Raw genomic sequence first — 14110 nt, 5'->3', positions numbered from 1 at the left:
TTAATTTGAAGGTGGTCCGATGGAAGTTGGCACCGCAATAGGCTCTTTTGTCGGGAGCCGAAGTGGACGCGTCCGCCCTGTCCGGCGTCAGTAGTTTGTCTCTTTCGAAGAACAGCCAGTCTGTTTGTCGCTTCTGGCCAGCTGTGTTCAAGAAAACAGAATAAAGAAAATGGCAATGAGGATTTTAAGGGATGCAAGTTTGCAGAAAACATTTTACACTAAGACCACTCATTTCCATATTTCACCAATGTTTACCAATGTTGGTCATACGGCATGTCTCTGGCAGGTGGTAGCTGGCAGGTGATATGGCCAGGTAGTGATTGGTTGGTGCCTTGTGTTATGCCATGAGATCACGTAATGTAGGCCAAACTGGCAGAAGCTACCAACTTGGGCAGCAGTTTTGAGATGAGGGGCCAGACATGCTACTCCAAGGCCATGCAGGCATGTTCATACAGCTTGGTTAAAGCAGGGCTTCAAATCTATTTCGGTGGCCTTTCACATAAATGTGGCACGTTACAACTGCATGCTAATGAGCATATGCGAACAGAAACTGAAGTGAAAACAGAAGTGGTAGTGCACCAAAGCATCTGGTTTAACCACACTGAATTGGCTATATATTTTGTGTGTAAGTAGTTGTTCCAACCACTTAACTGAAAAACCTAGAAGCATGAACGGAGCTCTATGTGCTGGAATGAACACCATAAGACTGGGGAGAAGGCAATGCAAAAATAAGCGCTTGCTTTTTAGCAAACCCACACTTCATAAACTTTTGCCCAGGGTGGTACAGAAACCTCAGAAGGAAAACTGAGCACACAAACGAACATTTCCCCCCCCCCCCCCCGCCGTGCTTTAGCATCATATTGTTACTGGGATATCCTTAATGTAACTGGCGCTGCAATGGGCTGAACTCGACGCCAAGACTTCAGTAGCCATGCAGCATCCACTCTGTCAGCGTCGTCTTCTTTCTCAATGCTTTGTAGTGCCCGCGTTCCTCGGTCGTCATCTTTGTCTGTGAGCACATATCGGTGGAGGTTGCGGGTTCGACACAATCTGACGCTGGATCTCCGCAGTGGCCGTCACCTCGAAACCGTCACGGTGACAACCGAAGTGGCTCCATCTACCTCCGCAACTCCAACCATTGTCGTAGCCCACCCCCGTGACCCTGGCCCATTCTGCGGTACAGATGAGGTTGATGTCGAACACTGGCTTTCGCTTTATGAGCGTGTTAGCCAGCACAACAGGTGGGACGCCACGTCGATGCTGGCCAATGTCGTCTTCTATCTCACTGGCACAGCACACGTGTGGTTCGAAATGCACCAAGCAGATATTCCCTCCTGAGATGTTTGCAAACAAAAACTCCATGACCTGTCCGGAAAACCGGTTGGCCGTCAACTTGCCGCCAAGAGGGACCTTGCCACACGGGCCCAGACATCTATCGAGCCTTATATCACCTATATACAAGACATTCTGGCTCTCTGTCGAAAAGTTGATAAAGACATGACAGAACCTGATAAGGTGGGGCACATCCTCAAAGGCATAGCCGATGATGCCTTCAATCTTCCAATCTGTCGGGACTGTTCTACGGTTGACTCCATTCTGCAAGTTTGTTGACGTTTCGAGCAGGCCAAACAAAGACGCATTGCACATTGCTTCGACCGGCTCCCCAACACCGCCCCTAGCTCCATGTGCAAGGATCTGCCGACCCTAAGGCAGCCTTCCAACACTGAAAACGTGACCCGCATCGTACGTCGCGAACTGGAAGCGCTCGCTCCTGCTGCATCCAACCCGCCCTCCTCAGACAGCAACCTAGCAACGATATCCGTTATTCAACGGTCATCTGTCAGGAGGTTGCCAACATGGGTGTCCCCTGTAGCCGCACCGTGGAACACCAGAGTTCGAGTCCCGTCCCTCCCTTGGTCGTCACCGCTACGCCTCGCAACACCTACACGGCACTCTACAGATACCGCAATCCTGATGAGTGGCGCACCCCTAACGATAGGCCGATCTGTTTCACGTGCTCGCGTATTGGCCACATCTCTCGCCACTGCCGCAGGTCTTCACCACCTCGACGTTTCACTTACGTTTACCGCTACTCAGATTACAGTCACCGCCGTTTCTCGCCTCGTTATGAGCCGCCCAGCACCAATACCACTCCACCTTCTCCTGCATCCAGTCCAGACGATATGAACATGCACATAGCTCGAGAGCGTGATGGACATCTGGATGACCAGGGCTATGCTTTTGGTGCTTGTCTCATCAGCAGCCCAGACAAAGCAGTGCAGTTTTTCCACAGACCAGTTCTCTACTGTACACTTGGGGCACCCATACAGCAGCTCCTTTTCAGTCAAACAAAGATTAAAACTGCTTTCTCAGCTTTTCATAGCCATACTTGCAGTTTAGAACAGAACAACAAATCTATGTAAAGAGCATAATGCTTTGAAAACCCAGTTTCTCATGCAGAGACAAGCAGACAGCTGAGGTTGTTATGCTTACATTTGGACTTGCAAGCAATGAAACAGGAACACCACCAACCTTGCTCGCTGCAAGTAACTGCATCTCAGCACTCTCGGCCTGAGATACATTTAAATCGGTACCAGAGTTTTGCATTTTCCATTCGTTGAGCACGCCTCATTGACTGAACATGGCCAGGTACAGTGAAATCTCGTTACTACAAACACCACATTAACAAAGTTTTCAAATTAATGAATTTTTTAAGAATCCCAGGCAGATTTGCTATGTTTTGAATGTAAAACTATTTCAGAATTACGAATTTCAAAATAGTGTATATTTCAGAATAACGAAAGTATTTTATTTCTTCTTCTATAATTTTGGAACATCAGTATTACGAATTCGGCTGAAATTAACAGCGCCGCAGCTTGCAACTCTTGCGTGAAACGAAACAGAAACCGCTGTTTCTGTGTGTATGGTCCGTGGGCTGTAGCTATCATCATCAGGACATCTAGGACCAGCTTCTAGCGCCACCATGAAGCTATGGTTATGGTGAGGTGGCGCGACCGCGCATTCCGCCGCTTGGAGAAAACGCGCCTTCGGTTCATGCCGCCGCCACTGGTCGCCGCTGTGGCGCTGCTGTCAGCTCTTCGATGCATTCTCTCCGGCGCACGCCGGTTCGTTCGTTCTTGTTTGCCTGTAGATGCTGCTTGAGCTGTGGTGCTATTTTTCAATCGGCTTTGCCCTAGCTCAGGTTATCCTGTTTTGTTTGGTGCCTATGTAGTTTTTCTTGCCGAGGTGCTAGTGGGAGTATGTAGTACATGTGCATACTTTTCTGTTTCTCTTGCGTTTAGAAACCGCCCGCTAAAAAAAAAAAAAATGAAAGAATCGTTGTCAGGCAAAATTACCTTCAATTGCTAAACAAAAAAATTAATGAAAGCATCGTTGTCAGGCAAGAGGCCAGTCAATTGCTAAAAAAAATTAATGAAAGCATCGTTGTCAGGCAAAAGGCCAGTCAATTGTTAAAAAAAATTAATGAGAGCATCGTTGTCAGGCAAAAGGACAGTGAATTGCTAAAAAAAATTAATGAAAGCATTGTTGTCAGGCAAAAGGCCAGTCAATTGTTAAAAAAAATAATGAGAGCATCGTTGTCAGGCAAAAGGCCAGTGAATTGCTAAAAAAAAATTAATGAAAGCATTGTTGTCAGGCAAAAGGCCAGTCAATTGTTAAAAAAAATTAATGAAAGCATCGTTGTCAGGCAAAGGCCAGTCAATTGCTAAAAAATTAATGAAAGCATTGTTGTCAGGCAAAAGGCCAGTCAATTGCTAAAACATAATAATGAAAGCACGGTTGTCACGCAAAATGCCAATCATTAACTAAAAAAAATAATGAAGCATTAATGTCAGGCAAAAGGCCAGTCAATTGCTAAAAAAAAAGATTAGTGACAGCATCATCCATGACCAGCTTCTGATATGTGCGAGACCTGAGTGAGGCAAATGAAGTTCTCAAAGACTGTGGCATCGAACACACATCTGTCATCACTCAGGCCAGTTATTCAAGGCTGATATTTTATATCGCTGGATATGTGGCGAAGAAATGCATCGCTGGCACCAAATGTGAAGACTGATGCAGACAACTCCCCAGTCTCAAGAACGGAACTGAGCGTGTCTTAATTACCAGTTGAAAGTCAGCGCTCGTTGTGTCGTCTTCTAATCTTGTGCTCCCGTCCACGTTCCGCGCTGTTACCTCAAGATGCATAACCAACATATGCCCAAGCTGCTATTCTAGTTAATTACCAGTGCAGTTGACATAGGTGGTCTTATGTTTCCATCAACCAATCTAAACGCCCCTGTGACATCCCATGAAAACACCTTTACTCGCTGTTTTAGTGCGCGTGAAATCCGAAGAGACAGCCTTATTGACTTGGTATCCATTCTCCAAATGACCAAACTGCAGCTGGTTGGTTGTCACGGACATATTAAATTTGTGACAAAGTGATCAAGTTCTATGTTCTTAGCAGACTACACCTGAAGACGCAGAATTCATTTTCAAAAGAAAGGCAAGGGAGAATGAAACTGTTGAAACTGAGGTGGGTTGTTTAATTTGCTATTTGGTTGTGAGCAGTTGTGTCTGGAAATTGTGTTTATTCTACCTGTATTACATGTATATTTGAGGCCATCAACAGCAACCTCAACATTGTGATATTTCACTTTTCTTTCCAGCATTCTTGCCCTTAAGTGCAATAAACAAAACTTTGCTTATCCATGAGAGGTTTTTGTGAATAAAACTGCAATTTGTTCCTTCTGTACTTATAATACCGTTTCACATCGCATGTTGCAATTTCTGGCTATCATCTGGCTAAAAATTGCACTTTCCCACTTTAGACGCACCGGAAATTCGCAGACAACAAAGAATAGAAATTAGCCTGATGCCTGCGTACTGTGCGACGTAACCGCACGTTAAATAATCGCTTGTCATCTGCATTCTCTGTAATCTTCGACTGCAACACCCCTCAGCCCGAGTCGCTTTGGCTTTTTTAAAACTCACGACACCAAACCAAGATATTTAGCTTTATAACTTCGACCACTGTGCCCATCGGGAAATGATGTAATGCATCTTCAGACCAAAACTTCTTCATTTAAGCAGCATTTAGTAGCACGACAAGCAAAACAACCGGCACAGCCGCATCGCCCGCTTTCACGGTGCCAAAGAGCATATTAGCAGTCGACGTCACTCCTGACTTGCCTATTTTGCTTACCTGGTTAAAATATTTCAAGTGGTAACAATAATTTTAACATTTTGTTCGTATGACTGCGCTGCAATCGCACCAAAGTTTACCCCAGCCACGGCCCGTCTCGAGGGGGAGCGCGCGCTCTCCCTCGAGACCGCCGTGCCCCAGCGCGAGCCGAGCATGCATCGAAGTGCTGAGAGCAGCGCCACCTACGAGAGGCATGAAATGTAGGAGCGGCGCTCGCGGCCAGCTCGCGTCACCTAACCTTTCTAGCCACCATAGCTATGGTTTATTACGCAGTAGCCAGCAGGCCTAGCTGCCTGCGTTTTTTTCTTCCTGTGTTGTGTGCCATACGCGGCTCGGGTCGTTCACGCATGCGGGGCGGTATTTTAGTTGTTTCTTTTTTGCCGCAGATTATCTTATTGCGAAGTTTGTGCGAGATTGGAGACATTAGCCAGCGACGTGCCAAGAAGATATGAACGCAGCTGCTTTCACTGCAAGGAATCGACGCAGGGAAAAAGTGATTCGGCCTCTACAGACAGCGAGCATTGCCCCATCGACTGCCGCGATCATTATGAAAGACTGAGACAAGATTTTCAAAGTTCAGGGAGCATTGAAGATGGGGTCATAGAGACCTTTGATGTTTTTTTGTTTTGTTTTGTTTTGTTTTTTTTTTTTTGCACATGGACAAAATCTGTACTTTCATCGCTCGATGCAATCACGCATGAAATGAGTGAGGTGTTCCGGAAAGTGGAAGGTGTATGTGCTGTAGTGGTGTAATGTAGTGCGCAGTCGTGTTTGTTGCACGCAGCAGAAGAAAATAATTGATTTCTTCAAATAAATCAGCTCTGAGTTAGTGCAACATTTTCACTTGAGGTTTTACTTGTCTACACATGTGCCTACTGCCAAGGTATGTCATTTTCATACTTAGGTATGACCACTGGCTTATAATCGCAAATTTTTCATTAAAACGATATTTCAAAACAACGAATAAATTTTTGCGCTCCTGCGGGATTCATTATATCGGGATTTGACTGAAGCTCCAAAACATCCGTGCACAACAGAGAAACAGACACCTTTGTGCCATTTCTCTGCCAAAAATCCACGGATTTAAGTACTGCCCTCATGCTTAGCGAGATATCTTTCTGCCCAGATGTGTCACTGAAGTGTTTTAAGCTGAAAGCCTTTAACAGCTCAAGAGTGGCATCGGCAGAAAGTGTGCGCCGATGATAAAGTCTGTGATGTGTAAGAGTGAGAAAGCTCCTCCCCTCTTTCCCCTTCGTCTCTTTTCCTCCCTCTATCAGGAGACCAAAGAGAGAGAGTGCCCTTCTCCCTCTATAGACAGAGTCTCTGTCGAGGAATCAGGAGCGTTCAAAGTATCGTAGCAGCGCGACCAAAAGGCTTCCGCTTTGCTGCATGTAAGGTGACCTGACCTAAGTGTTCCCCTGAAATTTTTCTATCAAGAACAAGCAATCTCATAAAATGTTTTCTCGTATCTTAGAAACGAGAGTATTAGTGCAGCTGACAATTACCTCACAACCAGCAGCAAAGCAAAGCTCTGCCATGAGCAGTGCAGAAGCGAATGTGGCGGCACTTTATTGAGTGGCAGAGAAGAGCACTGTAATCACAGCACATTCAGATGCACAAAGCAAGCTGTCATGTCGTATTTTTTAAACTTCTCAGGCTTTCATTTTTGTCCGGTAAAAAGTGCTACGCGAAGGCTACCTCGTTAGCATTTCGGTCAGGCCATTCTCGCAATGCTTGAAAACTTCCCCGCTGGCACCTGAGAGTTTAAGCAATATTTAAATGTTAGTTTATGTTGACTACTTTCGAAGTAGGCAGAAAAAAAAAAACAGCACTAGGTGGTATTTTAAATACAGAAATGTTGTGGGCATTCCCAATCCCCTGCCCCCTTTATAACGCAGAGCGTAATTATAACGCGAGTTATGCGCGCTGTTAAGGAGGTTAGTGGAAGAGAGGGCACACTGGACAGGCCACCCCCCCACCGCCTCCCAGTCTCCCGCAGTGACGCTGCCCAGTCTCCCGCTCTTTCCTCCCGGCGTTATTACGCGCTGGCGTTAAAATGGGGGCAGGAGATTGTGAATCCCCACAATGCTCACTTGAATAAAAAGACAAAATGACAAGTAGGTATTTATAAAATATTGGCCCACCTTAGCTGGGACAACTGCATAAACTTTACAGTCACTAGCCTCCTGCAGTGCTCAACACAGAACTCACCATTGGGGCTGCTGGAGCTGTGCTTGGCTGAGCCAGCTACTGAAGGCGGTGGGGTAAGCAGACCAAACCTCTACCTGACTCCCCAAAGGACCTGTGTGTCCGATGGAGTGCGTGTGCCACCCAGGGCCCACATGCTGCCTGCCATCCACGATGAGCCCTGATGCAGGCGCAGCTTGGGAGGCCACAGCAATGACGACGCCGAGCCATTAGGCATGCCACATTCACTCGTGCCACCTACTTGCCCAGCTCCTTCAGATGCTGCCTGCAGGCTTGTTGGCTTCGACCACGTGCCTGTACAAGCAACAAACAAGAAGAAAAACAGATAGATGTACTTTTCTTTTTCCCGAGTTGGCAGCACCTGCCGATCGAGGCTTCAGACACACCTGTTTTTCTGTCTTACCCCACTTACCCCTTCGCACTAAAATAGTCTTTTGAAACTTGCATTAGGCAATTTTCAAGCAGCAGAACTGAGGTGAACTAAGCATCATTGTCTCAAGCCATTATTGTGCGGTTATTTACATGCTGCTAAATTTAAATATAAAAGGTGCTACATGTTTTTCGGACATAGCTTACAACCTAAACCATTCCTTAGGGTTCAGTGTAAGAGCATGAATTAAATTTCGGACGCATCGCACCTAATGCCACAGTTCTACCTCTGACATTATTTGCGTTGCACATTTAAAAGGGTTCAAGGCCTTTGAATTTTTTTTTATTTTTTTTGAAAATCAAGGATTTAAAGGGTTTGTGCAAATCCTGCAGTAAAAGGACTGTGGCACGGCGCCAAACACCAATCAGACGTAGGGGTTTTGACGATTTCTGACTGCAGTCTTCGCATATACTAATCTCGCAATGAAGCGCTGCTCTGGATGGAGACGTGTTGTCTGTATAGGCTAGCACAAGGCATGATGTGCACCTATCCTTAGAGAGCAGGCTAACATGGTATTCTTCGAAGGTAAGTACTTGTGTTTAAACACGTGAAAAGACAGCAAAGAAGAGAAGGGGAGCACACGGGGCAAAAAAGATCATGAGCGCAATAAAATGGTGGCCTTGTTCAGAATGAACGCTGCAAAGCCAAAGCAGCCACAGCTGGTCAGGCTCTGGTCAGCTGCTGAACCTATGATGCTGATGGTGCTAGCGTGGCCATTAATAGTGATGCTGACTATTAGGATACAGTTGCAGATTCCGCCATGCCAGCTGCAACCGTGCCAGTTCCACAAAAGCTATTCTTGCATTGGCAGAGGCAACTTTTGGAAGATACAGGGCGGTGGTAGTACAAATGGGAAGTCCAGAGAGAGAGAAAAAAAAATTGGAAGCCTCATGGGCAAATTGGGAGGGTTGGCAGGTGCAATATACTGTGCGATATTAGTGTACATCGAAGAATATCAAGTGATCGAAATTTCCAGAGCCCTCCACTAAAGCGTACATTGTAGCCTAAGTCGCTTTGGGATGTTAAATCCTCTAAAACCTAAAACAATCATTTATACACGCAAATAAAGATTTTTTATTATTTTGCAAAAATATTTGCTGTCCTATAAAGGGTTAATTGGAAAGAAACATGCAGACCAAACCAACTAAATGAAGTATTACAGATTGGCAATTGCTTATTCAACTCTTTTTGGCTTCGAGGACAGCTAGATCAATGCCAGTTTCCTTTTTCATTTTTGATGGCATGATCATCAAATTTACATCTTTGTTGTTAATCAGCACGGAGACCAATTAACTGGTGGTGTATTGCACAAGAATGGCTACATAGGAAAAATGCTGATGGTTCATCATGAATAAAATGGACAGAAACAAAGAACCAAATGCAGTGCCGACATTTCAGCGAAGTCCCTGCTTTGTTCCACTTTTACAGCCATCTTTCTATTATTAATATACGGGTAGAATTCCTTAATTCGAGGCATTACAAGTGTGCTGTCATAAGATATACTACTTTGAACACCTTTATTTAATCCTGATCTGCAGCTGTTAAGCATGCACTATGATTTCAGTGCATCTAATTAGAAATAGTAATCACACTCGCAGAAAGCAAGTTTAAGGGGACTAGCAACTGAGTGAAACGTGACACAAGATCATGATGCAAACGAGAAGATGAAAGGCAACAATGCACTCTCGTTTTATCATGCACTCTCGTTTTATCACTACACCCCCCTATCGCTCTTCTCGTGTCGACCATCAACATAAGACTGGATCTATTTTTTGCCGTACTGACACTTTTTTGCATTCTTTCATTCCTCCCACATCGAAAGAGTGGAACCACCTTCCTGCTGCCGTGGCTTGTATACAGGATTATACTGCTTATCGTCAGTCTCTGATGACGATGCTTTTATCTGATGCGAATAGTTAGTTTCTTTGTTGCTTGTTATTTTCTTCGTTTTTATTACTTTTTTTTCTGCTATGTTTGTTCAGTTTCTTGCGTTGCATTTGTTACAGTTGTTGTTTCTGTACTTTTTCGAATACTGTGTGTTGCTACATTTTAACTACGTTGTTGTGCCGCCTTTAACAAAAAATAATTTTTTTCTTGCGTTGTTTGCTTGCCCACTCCCCTCTGTAATGCCTCGGCGCTTGAGGGTATTGAAAATAAATAAATAAATAAATGAATTCCTTTGCATTGCCAGTGAAGTGTTTTGAGCTTGTGTCAGTAGATGGCACTACAGTGTTTTGCATTTATTGTTGTGAAGCAGTAACCATCGTTCACTAAACCCGTTGCCGGCAAAGTGTGCACTGCAATGTTGCAATGTTTTTGGCTGTTCGAAGTGCAACAAACACTGTGCTAAAGAAAAACTGTACTAATTACTGTCTGGCAGCCACTTCTACCAACGTGCAATGTTATTCCAGCCACAACACTGCGAATGCCCTTTGTAAAAACAGCAGCAGCAGCAGCAGCAGCCAACTCACTAGTGGTCCACGACCGTTCACTCTCGGGGGATATGTGCAGGTCGCTCATCCTGTCGGAAAGGTCTGTCAGACGTGCTGAGCGACGAGAGGACTTCGTCTGCCAGCTGTATGTGCTCCGCCTGTCTCCGAAGTCACTCTGGCCAATGTGCTGAGAACCCTCGTCCCAGCTGGGCAGGTATTCCGCTGAACTCAGGCTCACACCACTAGAGGCACAGGGGCTCGAAGATGACAGGCTGCCTGCACCCAAGCCAACCAGCTTCCTGGGGAAATCCAACACAAGTGCCGCCCAGGGGGAAATCTGTATGCTGTCACACTGACTGCTTCTGCAAGGCTTAGTACTGCGAGACACTTAAAAGAAAGTAGGAAGAGTGAATCCTGCTGGAAGCTAGGAGATCATAATCAAGAGCAAAAGTGACTTCCTGAATTCGTGATGGAAACGGAAAAGGCAATGCACTCAAACCTCACTGCAATTAAATTCAATTTAAAGAAATCCTGGATGTAATGAATTATTTCAGTCTTCGAAACCTCATACTCACTGAACACCGTATAGTACTTTTAGCATCAAAGCGTAATAAAATTTCACTGCTGAAATGAATTGAACCTGAGCCTAAATTGTAATACAAGTTCAAATGATTGAGCTGAGTGCATACATTTAAAGACGCATTGGAACGGGAAATGTGATGATAAAGATACTAGTGGCCAGCGCGCAGCCTGCTTCCGCCATCTGGGATAATACAGGCAAGGCCGGAGAACGTGACTTCGATTGAAACCACTACAAAGCTCTAGTGTCGGGGCAACCAGTCACCCACACCAGCCCGCACAGCTGATGTGGCCGTGTTGCTTGCAATCTGCATCGATGGATGTATGTCGAACTCCCTGTGCTCAAAGCTAGTGTGCTATGTTTACCCAAAACCCCGTAAGAGGAAAAGGTGTCAGTTGCCTTCGGCACACCCATGACCTTAGAGCTCACTATTGTGTCCTCAAAGCAAATAGCCTTGTCTCTCTACAATGAGCACAAGGAAACCAAAATGCACATTCTTGCACTTATGATAGAAAAGCGGCGAAGTGCACAGTAGGCTTGATTTTATTTTACTGCGTGCCAACTAAAAGACCCCTTCTCTCTCTCTCTAATATGAAAAAAGGGGCGGGGAAAAAAATGTGCCCACAATGGGGCTGCGACAGCGGCGGACACGCCATCATAAGGGGGGATGAGGGTCTTAAAAACTTTTTTTTTATTTCTTAACCTATCTTGCTGAAAATTGCCATGGTGATATATCTTTGAATGGTGATTCCAAATATGTATTTAGATTTGAAATACCTCATCTAGACATGAAAATATGGCAAGATAATGTACTGCACATAGTGTCTTTTCTTACGGGCCATTACAGCAATTTCTTAATTAAAAAAACTGGTTTTAAAAATATGCTGTCATTTCCAAGAGCCTACTGCACATCCTAAAGCTAAGGAAATTTTTAAGAAGTCATTATATAGGTAATGAATGGATAACAAATTTGGGAGAAAAAAGACAATGTGGGAGTAATTAGTTTACATCTGATCTAATTGCTAGTCTATCAGACTTTATCGAAAACGGAAAGCTTTAGGATGTAGCTGAGATTTTACTGAAAAAAATGATACCAAGTTCAATAAAATCCATGCATGCAAACATTATGAAAAGTTCCGTAAGGCAAGGCTTTTTACCATATAAACAAAGCTGAGAAAACTGCATTCAAAGTTTTACTCACTGTGCCACTTTTGTTTTCCAATCACATGGAAAGATTTAATGCTTTAGCATGCAGCCCAGTTATTGGTGAACAAAATGACACCAAATTTACATAAATCTGTTCATGTAATGGCTGTGAAAATCTATGTATGGCATTGGCACTTGACAAAAAAAAAGATGCTCAGAAAGTCACTTGCTACAGTCTCTGAATCTTCTGAATCTGATGCAGTGTGCAACCAGCACTACTACCTAATAAATGTGTCTGCTTTCTCTGATGCAACCAATAGTAGTGGCAACTGTTCCATTAGTTAAATCTGCCTTATTTGTTGTCCACAAGTGACGCTGACATCACCTGACGGCCGCTTTCAGTGCAGTTTGAAAAATTGGGTTGCACCGGCACTTTGCAGTACATGCGCCCTGCAATTTAAGCATTTCTTGATTTCGGGTCATCGCTGCTGGAACTACATTAGCTAAAACTTGACCTTTCGCTCTCCAAAATTGTCAAAATCGCACTTATAAGTCCTGCAAATTCCCTAGGTCTATTTTTGACGGAAGGAGGCCTACGCCGACCATAAGTGCGAGAATATGAACTGCTTTCACAAACATGCTTTTCGAAGGAAACGTGAAATTGTCAGTGTTAGGCTACTGTCCACTTCTCTCAGCAGCTCTGTGCCACAGCGCCGCAAAAACGAGACCTGCTCAGTCATGCCTCTCTAGGTGTAATTTCATGCCAATATAGTTTCAAAGTGTTCGACATGATCTGACGTATACGAATTACCATACACTGCCAATTGTCGCCCTTTCTTCAAAAAATGAATTTCCGAAATTTGAGGGTTGACTTATAATGGGAGCTGACCAATGTGCAAATTCGTAATTGACCTATATGCATGGCTAAGTGCGTAGCCTGCGCATTGAGCTAAAATGTCAAGAGTTGGGTAACAAATTTTATGAGGCATAAAGGCCGGAGCCTAAGGCAACACACAACTAATGACTCGTGGGCAAAACAGTCCTTTCTGCTTGGTCAAACTGGCACTGCCAACTAGACCCCTGTCTGGTTTGACATGGCTAGTTTTTGACTCTAAAGCATTGAAGGACTCCGATGCCTTGCTCCTTCCGTTCGGGATTTCACAGTGATGACATAAGACGATGACAATGCTAACACCCTCTCCACCCCCCCCACATGCAGCTCACTCACTGTAAAACAGTTTGGATGAAGAAGGAAGAAATCCAAGCAAGATGCTTCCTTGGGACCACCTACCTGCTCCTGGCCTGGTGTCTGCAGGCTTCCTCATTGCCAGCGATGTTTGGCTGACGGAAGACCTTGCGTAGCCACCATTTTGAACGTTGCGATCAGGACTAGACATGGCTCCTCTGCTGGTGCGCTGCCTAAGTGTTGACGTACCATTCATCCTGGGTGCACTCGCTGCAGACTGTTGGCCATTAAATGGCCTGTTGTAGTCCCTCGATGGACTAGCTACAGAAGCTGGCATCCGCATGTCGGAAATGAAGCGGCCATCAGGTGAGGAGGAGAAGGCATCCCTCTGCTTGAAGAACAGTGAGTGAGTGAGTGAACTTTATTAACTGCTCGGGGATCTTTTTCTTCGCCTCTTCAACCGAGGCTGACGAGCGGTTGGCGCCCCCAGTCCAGGGCACCACTGGCTTTCGCCAGTTTGCGAGCTCTTGTGACCAGGTAGAGCTGAGCCTCCGGGTCAGAGCTGGCCAGCAAAGCCTCCCACTGTCTTTCATTTGGGTTTTCAATTTTTTGTAGTTGATGTGAGCTGCATTCCCATGTTATGTGGTACAGGGTAGGGGTCTTCCCGCACCACGGGCACTCGTCTCTGAATGTCGTGGGATGCATCATGTGTAATATGTGTAAATTAATGAAGGTGCCCGTCTGTAGCCGCCTCAGATCTATGGCCTCCTCGTTGCTGAGCTTTTTATGCGGCTCCGGATATACTTTCCGCAAGCCTCTATAGTGTTGTAGTATTGTGGTGTAGTCAGGGTCAAGCGGAATCAGGTCCTCTGTCCCGAGACTGTTGGGCGCACGGTAGGTTGCATGTCCTCGTGCTACCCTG

At 45.1% G+C, this 14110-nt stretch overlaps 1 protein-coding gene across 2 annotated transcripts; it reads right to left on the bottom strand.

Annotated features, from left to right (window-relative positions):
* On the bottom strand, positions 1-13531 carry LOC146177705 (uncharacterized). 2 transcript variants are annotated; one of them, XM_084580551.1, is made up of 4 exons: positions 13294-13531; positions 10316-10552; positions 7418-7708; positions 1-141 (listed from the first exon to the last, which is right to left on the bottom strand). In XM_084580551.1, exons 1-3 carry the CDS (start codon positions 13529-13531, stop codon positions 7488-7490), a joined length of 696 nt encoding a protein of 231 aa, XP_084436677.1. In that variant the 3' UTR covers positions 1-141; positions 7418-7487. The 2 variants fall into 2 exon arrangements, with proteins under 2 accessions (XP_084436677.1, XP_084436678.1); XM_084580552.1 differs by lacking the exon at positions 1-141 and adding an exon at positions 5365-6962.
* Positions 13532-14110: the final 579 nt, after the last annotated feature.

This window comes from Amblyomma maculatum, chromosome 10, assembly GCF_055883805.1.
Source record: "Amblyomma maculatum isolate TAMU_Amacu chromosome 10, ASM5588380v1, whole genome shotgun sequence".
Classification (NCBI taxonomy): Eukaryota; Metazoa; Arthropoda; class Arachnida; order Ixodida; family Ixodidae; genus Amblyomma; species Amblyomma maculatum.
Note: the sequence above shows the minus strand (reverse complement) of the source record. Positions and strands in the feature narration are given on the sequence as shown.